This window comes from Cyanistes caeruleus, chromosome 8 (genome assembly GCF_971803275.1).
Source record: "Cyanistes caeruleus chromosome 8, bCyaCae1.hap1.1, whole genome shotgun sequence".
Classification (NCBI taxonomy): domain Eukaryota; kingdom Metazoa; phylum Chordata; class Aves; order Passeriformes; family Paridae; genus Cyanistes; species Cyanistes caeruleus.
This window is the reverse complement of record NC_141708.1, coordinates 17,928,442-17,953,541: the sequence shown is the minus strand read 5'-3', so window position 1 is coordinate 17,953,541 and position 25,100 is coordinate 17,928,442. Positions and strand designations below refer to the sequence as shown.

Sequence of the window (25,100 nt, the reverse complement as noted above, 5' to 3'; positions counted from 1 at the left end):
ATCCCTTGATTTTTTTTTTTTTATTTTTTTTTGGTTATACTTGTTTTTTATAGAGTCCATAAAGCATACTGTGTTTTATTTTGTCAGTCTGATTACAGCCATTTTTGCTGCAATCTTTGCTATTCTTGTGAGATCTGCCTGGGACAGAGGTTTCTGACAGTGCATATCACAGCTCTAGAGGTGCACCCAGAAATGCTGATTATACTCTGAACAGGATGACACTGTAGTGCCTAAACTAGAGTTTTTGCTATGCTGTGTGTTCATTTTCAAGATATATCTGACCTCTCGCCTGCATCATGGCATTAGCAGATCTTCTCTATGATGTCTGATCCTCAGTTCCTTCCTGTGCCTGGATTTAAAAAGGTCCTAAGTGGCAAAAATGAAAACTTGTGGGAAAGCAGATATCCACCTTGAATTTACTACTTTAGGCAAATTCTGGTGTTGGAAGGGGAGAGTGGCATACTGATTTTATCAATTGTCTCACTTTTGCTTATTTCAATTATGTTTTAAAGTACTAAAGTTATTTTACAATCCAAGATATAAATTTCTAAAAAATAAAAGGATAACATGGGTTGTGGACTGATGCATCAGTGATTCCTCTGATTGTCTGTTTTATGTTCTGCAAATATCTTCAAAGGCAAAATTTGTTTAAAGAGGCTGCTACATATCTTTGAATGTGCAGGTCCTTGAAATGTCAGCTCATGAGAAGGTGCTGTCCTGTCTTTCTTACTCTAAGGAGGCATCTGGCTGTTCCAGGTCATTTGTATTGTTTGCTTAGTTTCCAAAGCTGAGCCTGGTTGCTACTAGGAGGATTTAATGGTATGCTCTTCTGGAACATTGTTAGAACCTCTTTGCTGTTAATGATAATTATGATGTGTATTTTTACTGCAGGTTGGAAATGAGAGACTGCATCATTGTACATCCAGGCGCTGCCTGTGTCATGGTGAGCTTGTTGCCAAAGCTGTACAAAGAAGGACATGCTCAGGTGAGTCTGAACATATCAAAATGCCATCAAAACAGTGTCTTCTACTTCTCTGGAGCTTCATTTCCAGGAATTGCTTACTCTTTGCAAATGTGGCAGTACTAAAATTTACCCACAACACTGTCAGGACAAACAGCACAAATTTCACGGAGTCAACAGATGTAAGAACAAAGACTTTTGGCTCTCAATTTGCCTTTTTTGTACATGCCTGATGTCGTACACGGATTTTGGCCCCAGAATACTTATTGCAAAGGCATAATGTAGAAGGGCCCTGAAAACTGTTTCAAGTATTGCAAACAGGCCTAGCAACCTGAACAGTCTGACACTCTAGACCTAATGGTCCATAAACTTTCAATTTAGTCTTAGCAGCTTAGAATGTGTTTTTCTTTGTCAAACCTTCCATATATATATATATACACACCACCTCTGAAGATACTGCCTATATTGCTTTGGCTGTTTGGTCTAAAATACTTGAATACTGTCAAAGTACATATGGAGGGACTGAAATAAAACCAGGTTGTTCATCCAGATCCCTGAAAGGGATAAATAACTCCTGGCACATTACAACTCTGTTTATTGGAATCAAGCCATCAGCTAGTGAAATTTTGTTAATTACAGTAATTAATTTCTGAAAAACAAGTAGGATGGTTAATTGGATGAGAGTGTCATCATGAAATTGGAACTGGCTCTGGGACTTGAGCTCTGTAAGAGGGAGAGCCTCTCAGATCCTCAGTAGATGGCACTGTTCCTAAAAATATGAAAGACTAAAGCACAGATTGCTGCAATTTCAGTTATGTATTTAAGAATGCTCATATTTTCTTTTTTCCTTCACTCCTTTTTTCTTAGCCAGTAAGAAATTAATCCTGGTAGTGTTTTAGTATTGCTGTTGTGAATATGATTGCCTCCTGTAAAATTGGACCACTATTACGGAAGGTCCTGCGACAAACTCCAGCTAGAAATTAACAAATGTCTTGAAGAGTTGTCATAAAATAACCCACAAAAAAGGATAAAGCAAAAACAGAATTTTCCTGGGTATTTCTATTCAAAAATCATTGAATGAGAGAGATACTGAATAGAGTATTACAGAGCTTGGGAATCTCACTGATGCTGCCAGGTAGAGACATAAAAGACTGAGCTTCAATACCTTTAATCATAACATATTCCACTGCATGAATCCTTGTGCTAGGAGATTCTGCTTGGAACACAGGAGTCAGGTAAGATCTGATACAAAAGGTTTAACCTCAGAGGCTAGTGAAGGGGAGCTACTTGGTAGAAGGAAAATAACCGAAGGAATTGCTCTTTGGGTAGATATATTCTGTTCCAAACAGGGTACTATTTTTTTTTTCTAGTGCCACAGTATTTAACAGCTAGATGAGATTAAATAATAGCTTTGTGGATGTACTGCAGACTTTCATAAAAAAGGTCTTAAGGGGCTTCTTGCTCTGAATTTAAGACTGAATAAAAAAGTACAGTTTTTAGGAGCAAATGTGGAGAAGAAGAGACAATAACTCATCTCTTCCTGTTTGCTTTAGTGCTGCAATAAATACTTTAGGTCCAAGTGTCCTGTAGTAATCTGGAAAAATCTTAGAATCAGCTCAGGTCACATGTGATTCCTTTGCTTTCACAGAATTGGCAATGAGAAAGCACTGCTTTTAGAGAAACATGAATGGAACTCAATAAAATTAATGTATTTTTGATTTTGACCCTCAGAAATAATATCAATTTCCTGCCAATTTTGCAACTTCTCAGTGACCTTTTTCAGACCCAGGAAATGATGGGCTGAAGCACTGTTGAGCCTGTCTGTGTAGAAAACCCAACAGCAGACAGTAAAACAGGTCATTTTCCACTTCAGTCACTTCTTGTACTTTCTGGAATGACAGCTAAAAGCTGAGGAGAATAGATTTGTGAATGTATATTCCTGCCATTGTTAGGCATAATGAAAAAAAATCATTTGAATGTCATAGGTACAGAAACTTGCTTAAAACTTGAAAACTGACCTAGAGTTTTGGGTCAGTAAACAGCCTTTGAGTCAGTAAACTGTACTTAGAGGACGTTACTCATGTCATGTTCATGCCTGTAACTAGAACTAAGCCAGTTTCCATCAGACTTCATGTTGCTTGATCACATACAGGATTTTATTAATATGTTGTCTGTTCGTTATGAAAGGTAACATTGCACCTGTTTCAAACACTTAGTAAACTGAGACAGGTACCCACCCACTTTAGATATGTGGCCCAGGATATTCACAGGATGTTTTATAACTTGAAAAGAAAGAAGTTTCCTCTCAGATGCATCTCATCCTTGACTGAAATTTTAAATTCCAGAGTGTCATGACAAATCTTTTTCATTTGTAATGTCAGATAGAGATCATCTAGATCTGACAAAGGTGAGTAGGGGAAAGGAAAGAACTTCTGAGAATAGAATAAAAGCATGATTCAGTTCTGTCTCATCATCCTGGCAGGTTTCTTCTGAATACAGACAAAAAATAAACCTCACATAATTCATCATGTAAATTATTTATACTTTTACTAAATAATATTATTGCTTCCACAGCTGGATTATTCCTTTTGGTTTTCATCCATGTCTCTTGTATGATGATCTGCTGTCACAGTCACTGTTGTGAAAGTAAAACATTGTCCATCAATAAGGATTTTGAACCTTTTAAAAAGACCCTTATCCCTGTTTTAAATTTAGGCTAAATGACTTGTTCTCCCTATAGATGTTAAAAAAGTAAAATTTTTCAAGTATTTCTGAACACATAATTATTGCTGTATTGTTTTTTAATCTAAGGAAATTGCATTCTTTAAAAGTGAATGCACAGCGACGGAAGTTCATAATTTTTGCTTATCTTGAATATAGCATAATAATCTTGAAGATGAATAACAGTGAATTAAATTCAGCGACCAAGTTTTGAAACCGTGAGCTCTTAGGAGAAAGAATCTGGGAGCTACTTAAGCAGATTGGGCAAATTGCTAGGTGACATTTGCCCTTAAAACTCTAATCAGGGGCAGAGCTCTGCTACATTCTAACTGCACCTTCTATATCCTGATTCATGATGCAAGAAATAAGTGTTAAAAAAATCAATCAATGCATACAGAAGTACATGGCATGCTTTCCTGGCCACCTTTAGTATTTCAACTAAAATCTCATTTTACTGGAACAAAGATCCATGAAAACAGCTCATTTTTTTCAAAACAAGGCAATATCAGTATTGACAGAGATGCTCGGCTAATGAAAACAATCAATCTTTTTGTAACCATTATGCTTTTATTGGATTTATTTTGGAATAAACTGCTTGCTTCACTTTGTCAAGACCTGTGTAATTCTCTGTTTGGTGGTATGTACACACACTTTCCTGCATATAGTCAGAAATTGAGTAAAATGTTAATTAAAAGATTAAAATTTGTGAGACTTTGAAACACTGCAATAGTGTAGTTTAGTCTGGTGGACACTTTCTATGTGTAATGTGATGCCACATATGTCCCTGGCAATGAATAGTCCTTTAGAGAGAAGAAAATGTTATCCAAAGACCTCACCCTTCATATATGACAAACGGTAGTTAAGTTTGCAAAAACAGTACGTATATTGCAATGGATGTATTGCTTTCTAATGGTTGCACTTGGGGTCACTTTGAAAACAAATTGCTTGTTGGCTTTGAAGTTGTCCTGTATTGGCTTTGTCTGGTTGAATGCAAAAGAGGTCAATTCCTCTTTACACTTAATAAGCTTATTCTTTATCCAGTTGCTTCTCATTCATGTTATAAAGTCAAATCCCACTGCCTTAATTTGCATGCCTGTCACCACTGTTGTCTTTTTCTTTAAAAGTCTGCACATCTGTTTCCTAGAAGAGCATGTGAAAAAGCTTGAAAGCTCTTGGAAATAGGGAATAATTAATCTTTGTAAGATTTGTGTTTAAATATATGATCCATTTCTTTTACAAGAAATATAATTAGGTCAATGGGGTACAATGCATTCCTAACTGGGAACAAATTGCTCTAAAGATAATTTATGAGAATTGAGAGACTTTAAGATCATTAAGAAGCAATAATGAAGGAAAGCTTCAATTCAGCAAATCATATAAAGAAGCTTTTAAAATTGTTTCATGACATTACTTGATACAGTTTTGTTTAATAACAGTGCTTTTAGAATGAAGAGTAGATAATGTCAATATGGCTCTCCACAGGCTTAATGTTAAATATATTCTGAGTTCCTATGTTGATCTTGGAGTTTATGCCTAACAACCTGCCCTTGGTGGCGGTCCCCTGTTTTTAAATGGCAGCTGATAGTTTTCTTCCTTCACTGCCATAGGGTCGAGGCAGGAAAGCTGAGCTGTGGATAGCCAGGCATCTGCTCAGATGAATACATGCACACTGTTCTAGTGCAGAGCTTGATAGAACAGCCATGCAGTTCTGCTTGAGCCTCTTGCCTTAGGGCTTCTTTTCTGGACCAGATGTTTACACACAGGGATTTGACAACTGATAAACAAATTAAAATAGAAGAAATCTGTTGCCCTATACTGTTTAGTTCCAGCCCTCTGACTTTACTTCTGTGTCCATTTCAGCTTTCCCTGGAAATTCAATGTGCTCTGGTTGATCATATCCAGTCCTTAGTGAAGTCAGAGAAGAGCCGACAGGTGATGTGTGAGTCTGGCCTGCTGAGCACAATCATAACCTCCTGTCAAGATGCTTTCTACAGTGACAGTCATCCCCTGCATCTGCCTCTCACGAGGGTGTTTGAGAAGCTGGCATCTCAGGCTGTTGAGCCACATGTGTTAAGGTATAAGATTTGTATCTAATGGAAACAATTTGCTTTGGTAGTGCCATTTTTTTTTTTGCAAAGTTTATAAAATAATTACATGCTTAACATAGTGCTCTAATTAAGCAAGACTTAGCCTTTTCTTTCAAGTTCCAGTTAATCCTTGCTCTTTGATTGCAGGATATATACTTAAATGACTCCTGAGGATGGAACAAGTGTGTAGTGTTCTGCTGCATCATTTTTGCAGGGGTTGTAAAGCCACTTATGAATGAACTAATTAAGTCATTGCAAAACAACCAGGGTTATTCTCTTGTGACATTTATATGGAGAAAATGTTTTCTGCAGAGTAAAAATTACTTTCTCATGTCTCAGATCCATGTCAGTGAGAGATACAAAAATAAAAAGTGCAATCTTCCTCAGTCGCTGTTTCCAGTTTGAGGTTGCACTTTCTTCATTAATGCTAACAAGTGCTAGACATTACCTAACAGTTACCAGAGTGCAGATGAATTTAAATATTCAGTTGAAGACTGTATTTCCTTCACTCAAATACAGTACAGGATTTCTTAAAGAGAACTCACTTATAAATCTATGGATTGGTTGTTTTTTTTTTTCTGAAAAATTAGGGCTACTCAAAAATATTGATGGAGAAAAGAAATCTTTGGGGTTTTTTCAACAGGAAAACCTTGAAAGGAAATGTAAAGCAAGCAAAATGTTTGTGCTGCCACAGTGGAAAATGCTTCTTCTGTTCTATTTTGGATGTCTTTAAAACTTAAGTGTTCAATAGAAAAATTGTTGTCCAGAAGTCTAAGCTCTATTTGTGTGGTTGCTGTGACTCCAAAAGTGTCTGGCTTGTTTTTCTTTTTTTAAGTTGCCTTATTTTTTTTTATGTTAGGCAATTTCTGTGGTTGGGGGCTTCTCCATTACCACCTTTGAGGCCCAGCGCAAACAAGACCAAGGTCCTTTCACATCAGAAGAGTGATTCAGCTAATGCAGGTAAGCACACAATGAACTGCCTGTTGCTGATGCAGTGTCTGAGTCAGAGATATCTATGAAATGACAGGACACAGCTGTTGAGTGGGTTGTTCCAAGACAATCACTGTGAAAGGTGAATTATTCCCCAAAGATTTTCACTGGGTGTTTCCCAGGTTGGGTGGTACTTGACCAACCTGAGAGCTGATCTAATGGCCAGCAGAGATCACGTTATATTTTTGCTCAAGTTAGATGTTGAGTAGACTCAGATTTTACTGGATTAGACAAGGACATGGTTTATAAAAATACTAATATTCTACATACTAAGGGGAGTGTACCTTTTGTTTTCAGCATATTTTTCCTGTGATTTATAGCTAGAAATAGAATAAGGATGGGAATAAAGAGTGCTGCTTTTTGTAGTCCCTAGGATATCCTAGTAATCTACCTTGCTTATGCAGGCTATTTTCTATCTGAGTAGTTTCTCTGCTCTAATGTATTTTATAGATGAGAGGCTACAGTATAGTAGTATTTGGTGCTTAAACTAGTCTCATGCCTGAGACACCTGGTCTGTATTTGGGTCTTATGTTCTTTAAAGTCATTCTTCAAATCTCTCCCACATGTTGCTTGTGACTATTCTGTTACAGCAGAATTGAATGAATGGTCTTTGTATATGAGAAATGGAACCAATGGGTTGGGGTAATTTTTTAATAGGGTGAGTTCTGGAGCTGTCTGAAGATGTATGGGAAGAAAATATGGCTAAAATATGGCTATGGCTCTCCTGACAGCCTCTCATTTTGAAATGCTTTCAGTGCAATATTTTTTTGTATTGCTGTAGAATTTCTGGAGGCTGCTGAGGATGTGTTCTCTCAAGAGCATGAAGTGCTGTTCTGAGTAGGTTAGTTGATCTGGTTAGGCACTGTTGTTCATCTTTCAGGTTCAGAAGAGAGTGTGGTGGACAGTAAATCTGATCCTCAGACTGTTGTGCCTGTCAGAACCTCTCGTTGGCTGTCCAAGGGATCTACACTGGCACTCCAGACTGCCATGAGTCTCATCTCCATGACATCACCTCGGAACTTCCAGCTACACAGCACTGCTTTAGCTCCATCATTTGTGGAGTTTGACATGTCCATGGAAGGCTATGGGTATTCCTGCTGTTGCTTTTATTTTAGCTGCTCTGAGGTCTCCAAGCCCTTACTCTGAACACAGTAACTATTCGTTTCTCTCTTCATCTCAATCTATGTACCCTGTGGCTGCTGTCCCTGTAGCAATATTGCCAACATATTTCATTACTGTCTTATTGCTGACAGCCTGCTATCTCCCTTGCTGTCATGATTTTGCAGTACTAGAAGTCACTGATGACCTTCAGGGATGATTTTTGTTTCTGATGACAGGTTCTTGCTTGCTTCTGTATAGGTGTTTATACCTCCCTACCTTGGCCACTGTCATGGGATCCAGTGCAGACCAGTCTCTCTTGGGAGGGACTGGCATGGGTAAGCATTTGTGATTCACAGCTTGCTGGGAGCACTGACTTCTCAGCCCCAATGAAGGCATTCAACAGCTGTAAGAAAGGGCAGCACATAAGCTGTGTGTTTCAAAACATTTCTGTCTCTGTGTCCCAGACCAGCTCTGAACTGTGTAATTTGTATTGCTTAGCAAAATGGGGAACTAGGTGCAACTTCATGGTGTGATGAATTAATATTAGCAATACATATTTAAAGCGGGCTTCTAAGAAAACAATCTTAACAAGACCCACCAGATTTTAGGGTAATCTCCTATGGAAGGAATAGGAACTGTCACTTAATGGGATTCTCCTGTACAACAAAATCCTCTATTGGGTGGACTGGGAAGTGGCTGTACCTTTTGCTTCTGGAATTTTTGTAAAATTTGAGAACTTGTTTCTGGCTCAGAGATGACTAGTTCATCCACTCCATAGCATGAAGAGTGGCCATTTCTCATCAGTCAGCTTTAGATCATTTATACATGTGCATTGATTCAAATGTGCAATCCCTGTGATATTGAATACAGGCAATGAAATCCAACATAATAGAAATTAAACCCCATAATCTAATGTTGGTTCTTCCATAATATAGAAGAAAGAAACAGAAAGTAGTTAGAAAGTAGTTTCCTAATGGCTGCACAAGGAAAGCAACTTCCTTAACAGTTTTTTTGTTCCTGTCTACAGGCAGCAGAATGTTCCCTCCCTCAAGTGGCCTGACACTCTCCTGCTGGTTCCTGGTTAGCAAGTTTGGTTTGGCACACAACAGCCACCCACTCCGCTTCCTGACAGTGGTGAGGCACATGTCAAGAACAGAACAAGAATTTGTTTGCTTTTCTGTAAGCTTCTTCCCACAGGACCTTTCTCTGGTCATTTCTACAGAAGAAGTGGAATTCCAGCCACTTGGTAAGGCTCTTTTCAGTCAAGCTGCAGTGTTGTGTCCTCCTGTTATCAGGAATTTTTCATTAATAAATTTCCTCTTCTTTGAAGTACCCAGGATATTAATGATATTTCTTGAATCCAGTTGTGATTGTAATTGTTGCCCAGGGTTAATGTTTTTGTTTGCTGTAGGCATTGTGAATTACTAAAATATTCAGTGGAAAATTTTTGAGTGTCACTTATATTGTGGTATGCAGTTGTGGAGACTGGGCTTGAACCAGTCTATTCTGTGTGACACTAAGCAGGTTATGAGAGTAGGACTGAGGATTTGGGGAGTGACCTAGCTTCCTAATGAAACAACTCATTTCCTCTCCTTGCTTTCAGAATATTTTCTATTATGCAAGTCTGTTATGATTGTTCCCTGTTGATATTTATCCCCTTTTCCTTATTGAGTAGAATAGGTACTTCATATGTGAATGTGATTAGATATTTCAGAGGAGGTTGGAAATGGAGTGGGAATAGTAGCTGGAACTTTTTCATGCACAGCTGACATTGTGTAGGTGCTCTGATTGCCTTAGATAATGATAAAAATTCCAGATTGCCTGTTTTCATAAAAGCTACAAATTAATACAGAGACTTTTATCATCTCATGGATTTGCTAGAAATTTCTTCTGTGTCAGCTAACTCTGTAAATACACAGAGAGGTTCTCCTCTTAGTGAATATGCTGGGTTTGTCCCAGTTCAGGGTAGTTTTGCAGTATCAAGAAAGGTAGCAGGTGTTATCTGGGAGGGTGACACATTGTGTTGGAGGCATCTTGAGAGCTGTGCAAGTTTTAGGTCCTGATAACAGACCTTGGGCAGTGTTTTAAAGACATTAGACCTAATAGCATCAAATCACACTCCACCTACAGTGTGTCGTGTTCTTTCTGTTGCATTTGAAAGTTGTGTTCCAGAGGCAGGTAAAGATGAGAAACTTTCTGTTGACTTACTCCTGGTTTTGCTGTTTCAGATATAATGGAACCTGAGGGTGAGGTCCTAAATCCCTCCCCGTTTCCAGGGCAAATCCAGTTTGGCTGTGGTAAACTTCTGGTTATTGGTCAGTGGCATCATCTCACAGTGACAGTTGCTAAGGAAGCAAAGAAGAGCTGTGTTGTGTCAGCTTACGTTAATGGTCACATTCTTGGCTCTGCAAAGGTAAAGGCTCTCTGCATAGATCTTGTGCCTCATTTTTGCCTTGCATTGCTTTTCATTGTCATCTCCCAATGCATCTACTGTGACTTTTCAGTATTAATCTGAGAAACTCAAAGCATGGTGATTTACACATGCCACTGTGCTGGGTGTGAGTGGAGTCAGAAATCCATACAAAACAGGGAGTACTTGTGCTGCTTTTCACAAGTATGCTTTGAACTATTTCTCCTCTCCCCTTTCAGCCTGTAGATAACCAGGGCAATTTGTGTGATGATGCTCCTCTGGTGTCAAGGATACCTATGTTGCAGGTAGCTCAGGGTTATGTTGCTGAAATTCTGTTATACACTTAGGTCAACATTTTCAGAGTTGACTAGTGATTCAAGGGATCTGTCAGTTAAAGCCCAAGATCTGCAGAAGTTGCCAGCTATAAAAAGTACTTCACATCAAGGTGTGACCAGAAAGCCCTAAACCAAGGATGACTTGGATTTAGGCTAAAACCTGCAAAGGTGATGAGTTACCCAGAGAGTCTCCACTCTTATGAAGAAAGCTCTCGAAAGGAGAAAAGGTCACAGAGAAATAAGCTCCTGTGACTGGCCAGTTCTTTGCTAGAATCCAAAGGCAGTGGGAATTTCCTCAAGCATCTTATTTGGTCATGTTTCAAGCTTACATGTTTCATTTTCTCTTACACCCTTTGAACAGTCAGTCATTGGTCTTTTTCCTCACTAGCAGGCTAAGCACTCAGGAACAGAAAGCTGTTCCTATGGATTACTTGTTCGGTGTGTGAGATGATATCAATTCATGAGTTCATTGCTAATACTGGTGTACTGGTATTTCCCCTAATATGCAATTCCTTGTGATTTTTGTCACACAGCAGTTGATTCTCAGGTTGCATGAAATATCAGGCAGAAGTAATCCAAATGTACCTGAAGGGTTCATAATCTGAGATAAATGAGAATAGCCCCTGGTTTCTATTATTAATATCATCATGTTCCTGGTTTTCAATACAGTGTAAAAAATACAGACTGTTCTTTCTGTTATATTTCTGGTTGATGTGGTGTGGTTTTGGTTTTTGAGTAGAGTCCTTTTATGAATTAGAACTTGTAACCTTGGTCTCTTCCTTTTTGTTCCCATACTTCAATTCAATCTCAGCATGTGCAAAGCTCACTTGTGTGTTTTATTCTTCCCTTGTAAATACAACCTGTTTAATTCCAAATATTCTCCTTCCTATACTTGAGAGAAAATACCTCTTATAAATGCCTTTTGGGACCTATATCCATTTCAAGAATGAAAATTTAATTTTATTTGACTTCCTTCAAATAAGACTGAAAGTCATCAATAAAACTAGGCCTAAACATTGCAATCGATGAAAAAATTCACAACAAGTATGTTTAACATTCAATAAAACAGCTCATATAAATAAAATAGTCATTTAGTAAACAAAAGATTGTCTCAGTGTTGGGTTCTCTGACTTAATGAAAGCCTTCATCTTGATATATACAGTGAAGAAAAGATTGTTTAGGAAGTGAGAAATGGACAAAGGTTGTAAACAATACCAAAGGCTATTTTTAGGTGGTGGAGCTGGAATGAGGTGTATTACTATGTTGCATCAAGTCTAATATTTATTCACTCAAGTGTTAACTTTTGCCTCTTAATATTGACCGGCCCTGTTTTCTACATCTCAGTAGTCAGAGACCAGAAAATGCGTGGAGTCTCCCATCCCAACAGCAAATTGTTAAAGAATTGCGAAGCCCCAAAGTACAATATAGTTTCTCTCTACCAAAAAAATTCTAACTACTTCATATTAGAGCTCTCTACAGTTAAATCAAATAATGGACTCAGTTTAAAAGGCCAAAGGTACCACTTTGGTAGCAAAAATAAATGGCCCTGTTTCTTAAACAATGTTATCTCCGCTGAAGCTTACTGATGCAATTGGACAATCTACACTCTTCAAAAAATGCTTATTCTCCATTTATGCCAGTACAAAGTGTGATCTGTAACTTTTCTTTCTCTGTCGAATGTCACAGTCAGGGTTATGAAATTAGGAAAGGAAAAATATGTCTTGAGTCAAGACAGGGTTTTTCTTTGCCAATACTTGAAATTCTTTTGACTGTTTTTGGAACAAAAATTAGGCTTAAATGTTTAAAATGCTTATGTTTACGGTACTTCCCAAAGTCCAGTTTCTGAACAGTAGTTGATAATTGTTGCGGTGGGTTGACCTTGGCTGGATGCCAGGTGCCCATACAGCAGCTGCATCACTCCCCAGCTGGACTGAGGAGAGAAAGTTAGATGGAAAAATGACTCCTAACTTGAGATATGGCAGTTTATTAAAGCAGAAGTGGGTTTTCATGTGCACAAGCAAAGAAAAAAAAAAAAAAAAAAACAGGTTTATTCTCTACTTCCCATCAGTGAGTGTTGTTGAGCCACTTCCTGGGAAGCAGGGCTTCAGCACATGGAGCAGTTGCTATGGGAGGCAAGCATTGTAAATAATGAATTCCCTCCCTTCCTCCTCCTTTTCTTAGCTTTCATGTCTGAGTTTACATTATATGGTATGGAATATCTCTGTTGTTAATTTGGGCCAGCTGGCTTAGTTGTGTCACCTCCTAGGATGTTGCCCACTCCCAGCCCCTTGATGGGGGAATGTTGGAGAGGCTGTGCTGATGCTACCAGCTCTGCTCAGGAGTAGCCAAAACTCTGGTGTGTTCTCAACTCCTGTATAGCTCCCAGTGTAAAGCACAGCACTGTGAGGGCTGCTGTGGGAAAATGAGCTCCAGCTCAGCCAAAGCCAATACAATTGTGTTGCACAGCTGACTGAGACTTCAGTGAGAAAAGAGGTGGCAGGAAATACCTTTTACAGGGACAAAACCCCAGGGCACCCTGAGTGTACTGGATCCCCTCAGCGAATTCCTTCTCTGTTGTAGATGCAGTATCTCCAGCCTTTACCAGGTGGCTGTATGTCCATGGAACCCTCTTCTTTTATTGATGTCTATGGGTACATAGGTACTCCTCGAATTTGGAAACAGAAGTCCTCCTTGACCTGGCGCCTTGGTCCTACGTACTTGTTCGAAGAAGCCATTTCTATGGAAACCATAGAAGTTATTATTAAGCTTGGCCCTCAGTATTGTAGCAATTTCCAAGCAGTACAACTTCACGGTATGTGATAATTCTAATATCTGCCACTATTTGTTTGCCAGGGCAGTGTTATTTTAACTCTTATAATCTTCTATTAGTGTTCCAGTTGTGTCTAGAGATCACTCTAAAAGTTTGGAGAACTGCTTTACTGAATGTTGTACTAGTTTGTAGTTAGATACATGAGGATCTTGTAACATACTGTGAATTGGAAAGAAGAGTAAGAGCCAAGAAGCAGAGACAGATGAAGAGTAAAGAGGGATAAATGTCCTGAGCTGCAAGATTGTGTTTTCTGTTGGACAAACATTAAAGCAGAAGCTTTAACAGACATTCTGCATTAACAGTGCTAACAGGGAAAAAAAAAGGCAGAAAGAGAAGTATGGAGTTTAACTGCAAATGCCAGTAGAATAGGAGAGAGGGGTAGGGGAGTAAGTTATATTCCATTTAATGAAGAGGCTTTTTAACTCAAGTATGTTGTTAGCTTCAACAATTAAACAGGCAGACAAAACATTTCAGTTATTGATTACTGTTTGTTCAACAAGTAGTGCATTCACCTTTGTACTAGAGCTTGGGATGAAATGGGATGGTCATTTCTCATTTGAAAAGAGCAAAATAATCTTTCTTGGTGAAGCTCCAGCCTGAAACAATGAAAAAAGACCAAGAGTACTCCTTCAGACAGAATGTTGTCAATCTACACACAAAAAGCTGCAAGTCAGGTGTGGGAAAGGGTTGTTGGGAAAGAAATGGTGTCAAAGTGCAGCTCTGAAATAAAAACATTATATGTAGAAGTCAAAAGGATTTGAATTTTTTCGTCATTGAGTCTTTAGGAAGTCTGGGGGGTTTGTTTTCTGCACAGCTCTTCCCAGATGGACTTTAGTACTAATCATAGATTGTGGCCATCTGGCTCCAGTGATGCCCTGTTTCAAGGAAATCACAGGGCAACATATAAGATGTGATCTCCTAATTGTGAAATGATCTCACTCTTTCCCCTTGCACTCTCCCTATTCCATCAAAACACCCAAAGAAACATAGGCAAATGGAAATTTTGACTTTAAAAAAGTTTTACTGCAATCCCCCCAATACTAGATTGGGTTTTTTTTTTCCCTTAAAATGGATTTATTACCTTGTTGCAAACAGCAGTGGGAATTTTTGGCAGTGTTGTTCTGTCTCCCCATTCTCATTGCTTCTTGCTCATCAGCTTCAGTTGTGCAGAGGCATGATCTGCAGACCAAGTACTGCTGGAAAGGAAATGGTGACACAGCTTTGGGGTATTTTATTTATAATTAATCTTCATGTGGTGTATGAACTAATTTTTTGCCTAAAAGGGTAGTGTCACCATCACTGGTAAACAGTTTTGTAAGTCAGCTGTTTTCCCAGTCTTTAAAACTGTCAAAAATACAACTTGGCTTTTTTTAAATAAAGGTACATATAGTTTTCCGAAGTGTGAGCAGGAGTAGACAATTCTTTAAAGAAATGCATATGAGGATTTCATATTAAACTTCTAAACCTGGTACTTTTTACAAGCTTCCCAAATGTTGTGAGTTAGCAGCTCTGAACTTTTGCCTGCTCTCATTCTACACAAATCTTTGTTTTGGGTACCCCAATAAAATTCCCAGAAACACAGAAAGCCTCTGATATGTTTTCTATGTCCAGAAACTTTGTTTATATTGTGTGGACAGAGAGGTTTATATTTCTATAATTTATATTATATATTTCTATTTGTCTTGCATATTGAACAAGCAAAAGTTCCTGCAGGCGTTCACAGTCTTTCTTGTTTTAGATGAGGACCAGTACAGTGATCATATCATCACACCTCTGGTGGCAGAAGAAAAGATTTCTTTTGGAATCAATGCCGTGTGCTCATCTCTTACTACAGTCCAAGATATAAAGAGCTCTTACAATGAAGTGGATGGTCGGCTGATTGCCAAAGAGGTCACAAATTCCCCTAGTCTTAAACAAGTTTTCTCTGGCTTCTAATAAGTTTCCTAGATGTTGTTTTTGGTTTTTTTTATACTTGTTTTTCCATTCCTTAACTTCTACTCATAGGTTAATTTTCACCTATGGAGAGGACTAGATTGGGCAGTATGAGCACAATGTTAAAAGCATTTTTTGAAACGGGAACAGAAGCCATAATTTTCAGGCTTTATGGTAATTTGTTTCAGTCTTTGTTTTCTTAAAGCCTTCACAAGGACTTTTCACATACTATTCTATCATTATTGCTAATACCAGCTCTATTGCTATGTGAAAGTAGTGGCATTGTGTGATGTTGTTAGTGGGTGAATGTTTGCCTTACAATCAACTTTTTATGAAAAAAAAGAGACAGTTTTCACAGTCTAAAATTATTATAATCCTCTAAAATGTTAGTGCATGTATTTGTTACTTTTAGTGTCCCTGATACTACCAAAGTTTTTCTTAAAATGCCTTTTATCTGTTTTAGATTGGGATTAATTCTCGGGACAGTTCAACTCCAATATTCCTAGCTAAGAATATTGCTGGACACCTCTCAGGTTCCTTGCGGACTATTGGGTCAGTTGCTGTGGGCCAATATGGTAAATGCACTTGTCTTAATGCTTAATATTCTTTTAAGAGTGGAGCTTTTTTTCTGACCAATAATGGATTTAGTCTGTGTAACTTCCTGCTAAAGTAACACTGCAATTTCCTAGGGGTAAGAATGTTCCAGTCCTCTCCAGCAGCTACCAGCCTGAACTTTATTGGAGGCCCTGCCATTCTCCTGGGTCTCATTGCTATGGCCCGTGATGACCACACCATGTATGCAGCTGTCAAAGTCCTGAACTCCATCCTCAACAGTAGCCCCTTGAGTAGAAAACTGATGAGGCACATCCATGGATACCAGGTAGACTCACTTTTGTTCATTCATACTCTTCTCTATGTAGACATGTATCCACAAATCTATCTGCAATACATACCAAACATATCCTGACTATTGCTACTTGTGGCTGGAACTTTGCAAGTTGGGAGTGGGATATAGGATAGTGCTCTATATCCTGTGCTTAAAGTCCCTGGGAACCTCTGTAACAGCTTATCTGCTGAAGACAGTGTGAGGACAGGTGCTTCCTGGTCCGACATGATTTCATGAACTAAATAAGCCAGTAAGATTTGTGACTGACCCACTCTTCACCTTTTACCAACACACTTGATCCCACACACAAAAGACCACTTCTCAGGCAGCTTTTCTTCCTCCCTTTGGCCCGTACAGGCTAAGATTCCTCTTTACAGACTGCCCAGTGTAGGGCTGACAATAAATGCTTATGGTTCAGTCTGCACTCTCTATTAGGAATTGTACCAATATAAATAAGTGCTGCCTGAATTTCACTGTTTAGGTCAGACCCAAACTAATCTTTAGACTGAAAGCTAGGTAGATTGAACATTTTGGTTGTATGTAAAGTCTATGTGTGTAATATTGCATAGATTGAGGCACAAGTATGATCTTTCAGTTTAGTATCGTTTACTTTGTGCTGCTGATGTGAAGCAAAGAACGCTGAAGGAACAGAGAAGATTCTTTAATACACGATTGCATACAAGACACTTAACATTAGGGTTTCATGAATGATTTATAATAAAACTTTCCATTTTTCTATCATGCAAATTATTTATAAATGGATTGAAATTTATAGGAATATATTTATCCTACTTAGATATTGCTTACCCAATCCTTTTGTGTAGATTAATGCCTGCCTTACTGTGTATGAGCTGTTCCTTTTGATTTTTTGCTAAAGTAGTGTTCTCTCCATGTGACTGATCATCATATTGCAATGGAGTGCCTTTTTTTTTGCAGCCAGGTAATACGTGTGTCTTGATATATATTTTCAAATTAATTTCTATTCTTCTCAACCTATCCAAAATGCAATAGCTTTCTGAACATTCTTCTCACAGTATGAGGAAATTGTTGGATAATCAAAGGTAGGCTCAGGTGAGAAACTGACAATAGTTCACAAATGTTTTTCATTTGTGTAGGTAAAAATTTAATATTTAAGCAATTAAGAATACATCCATGAAGAATAGCATAGAACACCTACTGTGGTTATTTACAGTTATAGTTGTCTGTTGCTTTTTCAAAATTACATTCAACATAGTATGGCACATACTTTCCTCCTGTTCAATGTCACAGAGTAGCCAAGCTCCTTCAAAAATTCATCCTTGCACTTTCTGCATGAAATTTTATGTCTGGACTGAAATCTTCATTTTCTTTGTGATTCTTGTGTAAATGCATGCATGCATGATTGCTACATCTGAATAAACTATATATTGGTCTTGAATTAAAGAGAAATGTTATATGTTATTTTATGAATACAGATTTATACTTGTCAGATACTTATTCAGTCTTCTTTTTTCAGTTGCTGAGCTATCTACTGAAGAGGAAAACTCAACTGCTGAACAACAGGATTTTACAGTTAATGTTCTCCCTAGTGGGCACAGCTGAGCTGGGCTTTGAGTCTTCTGTCATCAAGAATTATAGTGCTTTCCAGTATGTTCTCTGCAACTTTGAGGTAAAACTGTTCATGTTACTCTGTGGGTTTGGCTGTATTAAGGATGGCTTTATAATATAAGGTTTGGTTTGTTCGTAGCATCTCCTGGATCCAGTATTTGGGATAGGGTTGTGTGATGGGCTCCCCACTATGGGCTCCCCAGATATGCAGAAACATTTCCAGAGGATCTGCTCCTCAGGGCTAGAACTGGAGCTACAGTTCCTGCACTAGCAGGGACTTCCCAGTGCCTCCAGGTTGCATAATAGAAACACTGAGAGTTTATGATGCTCTCCTCCCTAGTTTTAACTGTTTCTCTGATGCAGCTACTGCTCTCACAGCTCAACAGAGCGGTAAAACCTCTGCTTTCCTTTGTCTTTCAGCTTTGGATGAAAGCACCAGAAAATCTTGACCTTGTTCTTCTTTCCCATCTTGTGGAGATCTTGCAGTCCTCCAGGTATAAACGTGTTTGAATCAGAAATCTGTGGGACAAACTTATCTGTAACCTGAAGCTGGAACTCTGAAGTGGATATGGAAGGTCTAATCCCAGTTGGAATCAGTGGATTCTGGGAATTAATCATTCCTGTATTGCTCTTTCAAGCCTGGAGTTAGTGATTTGATCAGCCCCTGAGATGACTTTGGGGCCAGATTGGGAAAAGATATCTGGTTACCTGGTTCACATGGAACCACTTCTGTACAATGAAAGTTTACATATCTGCTGGGGGTTGGGGGGGGGGGAAATTCGAATGTTTGAATTAACTATAAAATATTTTTTAAAAATATATTATTGAAGTTGTATTTAAAATCAAAACAGAACCATTTTACCAACTTTCCTAATCATCTGGGCTAGAGTTTAAATGTATCTTAAGAGAGAAACAATTTCAGAGGGGCTGAGTATAGGTAGATTCCTGCTTTTTGATAGTAGGAAGTTCTGTGCAGAGCTGTCTGGTGCCCCTTGCTAGGTTTTACAGGAATAGCATTTTTTGCTACCACCTTGCTGACTGAAAATGCAATGATGTTTTCTTTGAACTTGTTGGAATACAGGAGCTCCTGGGGGGGGGAAGGCAGAGGAAAAGAGGAGAACACACAAAATAGTCTTCAGATCTCCATCACTGACACATGTTCAATTTGTCTGACAGTGTTTGAAAGGTTATAAAGACAGTATTAGAAGCCAAAAGTGCAAGGTTTCAGTGCAACCTGAGAATCCTTTCAGCTGAAACTCGGCAAATGTGGTCATTTCCAGTAGACACTTTTAACAGTTCCTGTCCTTTTTTTACAGAGATGCATGTCAGAATGTTGTAATTGCCTACCAGGTGCAAATGGTGCCCAAGCTTGTTTTCCTTTTCAATGATCCTGAAATCAGCAGCTCCAAGATCACTGTGGCCTGTACTATTCTGTATCATCTCTTGCAAGGATACTTTAATACAAGGGATGTTCTCAGGTAACCTTCAAGGTCTACAGGTTTTCCTCAGATTGCAGATGAGCTACACTTCTGCTAGTGCTGAAGAGAGCTTGACAGTAGAGCTTTCCTCACCTTGTCTTTGGTAGAACACCAGATCTTTGGCGACTGCAGGACGCCCTGGTGAAAAACTGATGAAAAACTTTTTTCATTTACTCCAACCTTATATTTGTGTGAAGGTGAATTGGGTGATGACTTTTATAATGGTGGCACAGACAGTTCTGTAGGTATGACTGGGATTACTCAAATATGTACTTAATATTTGATTTCATTCAAGCCTTGTCCCTAAAGTATCACTACACTTCTACCATTTGGTCCCAAAGAACTGTGTACCTAATCCTGTTGGTTTGGCTTATATCCCAGTAACAATCCTTTTTGTTCCTGAATTTCAATCAGTTATGTTAGTCAGGATTTCATGAAGCGTAGCATTTCAATCCTTGTTTGCTCTTCACAGAATGTAAGCACTGCTTCATTTTATATTCCCAGCCTAGCTGCATCAGCCTGTAACCTCTCAGCTGAGGAAAGTCCACATAGTGCTGTCTACAGCCACCTAATTCCCAGGGAAATGCACTGCGCAGATGGCAGCTCTGTTTCTAAAGCTCTGATGTTAATAAAATGTTGAAAAAGAGTTGCATTTCAAATCTGTGGACTCTGCCTTTTGCACTGCTGGAGAGTATGAGCACCTCTAACAGTTAACTGTGGAGTAAGCTAGTACATGAACTTGGTGTTTCCTGCTCTTTTTTGAATGTGTGCTCCTGGATATATGTTATCTGTATGTATATATATATTCTTACCCTGGGCTTGCAGGAATTAGTCTGTTCTTTTTATCATATATCATGAGACAAGTGAGAGTCCTGGATTTAGAGTATCAAATTTGTTGTGCTGTAAAGAGTGCAAATGAGCATTTTTTCTTAAATAATGATGGTGTTTTATTCCATGGTAATATGATTAGTTGTTAGGCCCATGACTGCTGAGAGAGTGGACAGTGAGAGTCCTTGTCTTTCTAGCTCCAGGACAGCAGAGACTGTAGCAGGCTCTCAGCAGCACTGAGAGGTGCTGGAGTTTCTGCTGCTCCCAGATTTGGATTTGTAGAGGGAATTGCTCTGTAGGCCATTCCTGCAGAACAACTGGTGTTCTGTCCCTTAAGAAATATCCTTCTTGAGGGTAGGAGATTGTGCACTCTCACTAAATATGTATCTGTCACATTAATCTTTCTATAATTAGAACCTGGTAATGTGTTAAATTACAAGTGAAAAAAGGGTGCCAGTCCTCCTCACAGTGGACCTGCTAAGGTTTCTCTGTTCTCCTCTATATGCTTGGAAACCAAGTGTTGATAAGTGATATCAGAATGCCACAGGCTGCCCAGAATTTTTCATGTAAACTGGGTGCTTTACTCAGTATTCCTTTTCTCTTGATGAAAGACGTTTAAAGTAGATAGAGAAAACATTTCCATAGCAGAATATATTTTACTTTGATTTGTAGATAGTTTCTGTCATCACAATATAAGAAAGATATCAAGCTATTAGAGGGCATTCAAAGACGGGCCTCCAAGGTGAAGAGCCTTGAGAAGAAGCCAGATGAGGAGTATCTGAGTTCACTTGGGCTATTCAGCCTGGAGGAGACTGCGGGGAGGCCTCAATGCAGTTACAACTTCCTCAGGAGGAGAAGAGGAGGGGGCAGAGTTTTCTCTTTGTTGACCGAGGACAGGACCTGAAGGAATGGCCTGAAGCTGTCAGGGGAGGTTTAGGCTGGATATCAGAAAAAGGTTCTTCCTCCAGAGGGTGGTCAGGCACTGGAACATGTTACCCAGGGAAGAGGTGACAGCCCCAAGGCTGACAGAGCTCAACAAGCATTTGGACAATGCTCTCAGGTACAGGTGTGACTCTTGGGGTGTCCTGCTGAAGGCCAGGAGTTGGACTTTGATGATCCTTGTTTGGTGCCTTCCAACACAGCATATTCTGTGACCTTTTAATTTACTTCCTAGTTTATGGAATTTTCATCCTATTTCTGAAGTGACTAAAATTACTAATGGTAGTTGTTAAGTCATTGTTACCCAGTATTCAGCTTTGCATATAATCTCCAAGTAATTAAATTAATATCTTTCTGTTGACCATAACTGTTCACACTTTCTCTGAAAGGATTGGATTGTTCCTTGTTTACACCTTGAAACCTTCTTCTGTGGATGAAAATCAGATTTACCTGGAGAGTGTGGCTGAGATGCCCACTGAAGGTGAGGGGCTGCCTTGGGGGTTTGTATTGTGATAGGTAACTACAGTATTCCCCTCCTTCACCAGGACCTGAGGAACCCTAATTGCAACATTAGTGCTTCTGCCTCTTGTGGCAGGAAGAGGCAAAATTCGAATTTCCTCATATGGGAAGGGACAGGCTGCACGGAGGTGACCCTTTTGTTCTCTCTCTGCTAATAAACCCAGGAGTACTTTGGCTGCATTGTCCAGAGCTGACACAGTGCTGGATTTCAGATATACACAGAAAGAAAGGACATTAAATTGAAATTTTCCCCAAACTACCCTACTGGGCTGTTACAAGGAATAAAATTTCAATGGGCATCCTGGATTTTCTGTGAAGACTTTACTGAATTGTAGGAAATAACAATGTAGAGCTCTGCACCTCTTAAAATATCTGTGTATTTGTCAGGTTCACATGGAAGAACATCCAGTCATTTGTCCCCTTTACTGTGGTCTTTCAGTTGAGGTTTTATTGTTATTGCACCTCTAAACAAGAGATTATTAAGGAGACACTGGTAACTGCAGTTTCTATATAGACATCTCAGCTAGACAATACAAGTCAGATTGCCTGTTTGAATTTCTCTCTCTAGTTAACCTGAGATTGCTTCCTGTGAGATACTGTTCAGCATGCATTCTGAATGAGTTCTAAATAACTCTAAAGAGAGGACATTGGCAATATAAGCACAGGTTGTTTCTTATGTTAGCAGGAATCCTTATGTCTAAAATTTGACGTTCACATCATTTTATTCTGCAAAAAACCCTGATTTAAGTACCTCTGCGGGGCTAATTTGGTGCAAACAAAACTGTTCATCAAAGCAATGGAACATGTTTTGTCTCTTCATAACTTTTTTACTACTTTCTGATATTTATAGCCTTAAACCAAACATCTGGAAAGACAATCTGTCTTCGAAACCAGCTACTGAAGATGCTGTTAGATGTAATACGCTCAGACAAACTTCACCTGTCCTCTGAGTAAGTAGAAATATTTAGGAAGTTAAGTGTTTCTGTCTTCCAGATTTTTCCTCTTCCTGATGTTTATCCAGGACTAAACACACTGGTAATATCTGAATTTCAGTAAATACTAGGAGCAGATTGGATTCAGAGAGACTTTTTTGTCAGTGATTTATCTGGCATTCACACAGCTGCGTGGCCTGGTCACACATCTGATATCCATTTTGGAAAAAGTCTCATGTTTTCAGAAAATACCGTGAAGGGAGAACTTGGATATTGATGCTTCTTCTGCACAGCAGGGGTTGAAGAAATCCCATATGTCTCTGAAAATTAAGTCAGTCTAATGTGGGATTACTTACACCCCTCTATCATAACCATGAGATTGCCGCTATTATAATTTGACCTTTCATAACTGAAAGGCAGATTTCATAGTGTTTGGAGCTGTAACTGTGCATTTTCATTAAATTGCACATCTTGGACTTGAAAATTTAGACCAGAATTTTGAATTGCATAGCTTGAAAGATCTAGTCTGTGATGTAGTTTGCCTCAGTTATTGATACACACTTTTAAAAGGGGCTTCATATTAATGAGCTGTTTTCCTGACACTAATACAGGCTTATATGTAGCAAGAATTGAATGACTTCATCTGTGTGGATGAGTCTGTTGTTAAATATTTGTGATTCTCTGTTGTGGTACACCTTTAATGAGATCTTTTCTAGAGAAACATGAGCTTCTAAATAATTTAACGATAATTTTAAATAATATCTCCTTTCTGTCTTCCATCATGTTTTCTTCCATGTATTTTAATTTACGTGTTTTTCCTAGGGAAAAAGAAAAGACGTTTTTGGCACTGGGGCCAGACTGGTTTCTGCTGTTCACACAGAGCTACCTGCACTTCAGCACAGTGGTCCTGGGAATCAAACTGCTTCTGTGCTTCCTCCATGATCGTTTGCTGCTCAGCAAATTCAAGGAGGGGATAGTGGCTGGGCGTTGGCTGGAAAACAGCTCTACAGGGTTGAATATTCTAATGGGTATGTGTTTGTTTAATGCTCCCAAAACACTGCCTTTATCCAGCTCAGTGATGGAAGATGACTCTGTACATGATAGGAGAATTCCCACTGATCTCAGTAGACCAAGACTTAAAATTATTTTCTAGGGCAAACTTGTCCTGGTACTTCAGCATTTCTGTGCTGAAAAGTGATAAGTATTACTTCTCCCTTGCAGGTAATTAACAATTCTGATTAACATCTGAAGGGAAATGGGCCTTTTTGTGTTGCGCAGAATCAGGCTACTTTATAAGCCTGTAAGATGTTCAGATGTCAACTTGTGCTCTGAAACTTTTTGTTTCTTAAAGATTTGTTCAGCCTGATTTTTGATAATTAGACATGGGGTTCTGAGAAAGGGAGGAGAAAGGAAGAAGAATAATTCAGGGAGAAATACCTTTAATAAAAATGAAAGTGGGAAAAATCTTTATCTGTTAGTCTGGTGGTGTTTTTTAAACTGTTGATACTCTGTAGCCTAGCAGACTAGTGTTATGGGACAGAGACAAATGAGGATAAAGTTGTATCAGTAATCCTTCTGGTGATATGACATTTATTTTTAGACACTTTTCTTTTCTTTTCCTTTAAAGATAATTTAAAAAGTCATCCTTCAGTGCCTGACAATGGCTACTTCTTGATTTTTGGTTTTTCTGTATTGCAAAAATGTCTGACTGATCATGTTCACATCCCTGAGATCTACTTGGTTGTGGCAGAGCTCTTTCTGGCAACTCCACAGTCTGAACCACCTGAAACAGTCAAGGTATGAAAAAAAAAAAATAGCATACAACCACCTGAAGCTGCTACTGCATTACTATTTTGACATGTTATTCCCTTTTTCATGAGAGGATTCTCAGGTATATTAACCCTACTTGGGTTTTGTGATAATAAAAACTATTCATGATTTTAAAATTAGGGTAGTTAGCTTTGATTTAAGCAAATTTGCGTTCAGAACAGCCTTGTTCATGCAGGTGATAAATGTTGCAAATTTAATAGAAGAGGAAGGAGATGCTGGAGGTAGACACATGGTGGTTTTGTTCTGATACAGAGAAAGCAGGCATTGTCCTTGATGTATCATTCATTCCCATCTCTTAATGAAATATCTTTGCTCCTGTGTAGAAAGATCTTGAGTCTATGTTGCAGTGGATCTTGCATCACCACCTTAGAGAGAATGTCCTCAAATTTGGGTTGTGTGCAGAGGCAGCTGTGTTGCTGCTGGAAATGGTTCGATTCACTGCGGACAAGGTAAGTGTTTTGTTGCAAGGACAGTGCAGTGTGAGTGGCTGAATAAAGAGTCCAAGTGTGGCAGCTGCTGGTGGCAGCCTTTATTTGTCCTGCTCTGCCCTCAGAGGGCAGTACTGAACATGACAGTGAGCAGGGACTTCCAAAGAGCACAACTACTACCCTGGTTATGTAGCACAGGATGTGATGGGCTCATGTTTAAGAGAGACCAGAGACAGATCTCGCCCACAACAGTACTCAATCTTTTCATTCTTGGTGATGATATGTCACCTTTCTGGTTTGGTGTAT

The 25,100-nt window shown here is 38.9% G+C and overlaps 1 protein-coding gene across 4 annotated transcripts in view; it reads left to right on the top strand.

The window, feature by feature from the left end:
* WDFY4 (WDFY family member 4) overlaps window positions 1–25,100 on the top strand; it is a 134,562-nt gene that overhangs the window by 38,384 nt on the left and 71,078 nt on the right. For all 4 annotated transcript variants that reach the window (XM_086900391.1, XM_086900390.1, XM_086900392.1 and 1 more), the window contains 19 exons: window positions 892–985; window positions 5,543–5,757; window positions 6,629–6,729; window positions 7,640–7,847; window positions 8,119–8,195; window positions 8,888–9,106; window positions 10,089–10,273; window positions 13,186–13,417; window positions 15,174–15,325; window positions 15,831–15,942; window positions 16,057–16,247; window positions 17,749–17,901; window positions 18,261–18,334; window positions 19,157–19,318; window positions 21,475–21,566; window positions 22,455–22,554; window positions 23,359–23,564; window positions 24,164–24,333; window positions 24,690–24,815. In XM_086900391.1, the coding sequence (XP_086756517.1) occupies window positions 892–985; window positions 5,543–5,757; window positions 6,629–6,729; window positions 7,640–7,847; window positions 8,119–8,195; window positions 8,888–9,106; window positions 10,089–10,273; window positions 13,186–13,417; window positions 15,174–15,325; window positions 15,831–15,942; window positions 16,057–16,247; window positions 17,749–17,901; window positions 18,261–18,334; window positions 19,157–19,318; window positions 21,475–21,566; window positions 22,455–22,554; window positions 23,359–23,564; window positions 24,164–24,333; window positions 24,690–24,815 (2,869 nt within the window). The remainder of the gene's footprint in view (window positions 1–891; window positions 986–5,542; window positions 5,758–6,628; window positions 6,730–7,639; window positions 7,848–8,118; window positions 8,196–8,887; window positions 9,107–10,088; window positions 10,274–13,185; window positions 13,418–15,173; window positions 15,326–15,830; window positions 15,943–16,056; window positions 16,248–17,748; window positions 17,902–18,260; window positions 18,335–19,156; window positions 19,319–21,474; window positions 21,567–22,454; window positions 22,555–23,358; window positions 23,565–24,163; window positions 24,334–24,689; window positions 24,816–25,100) is intronic.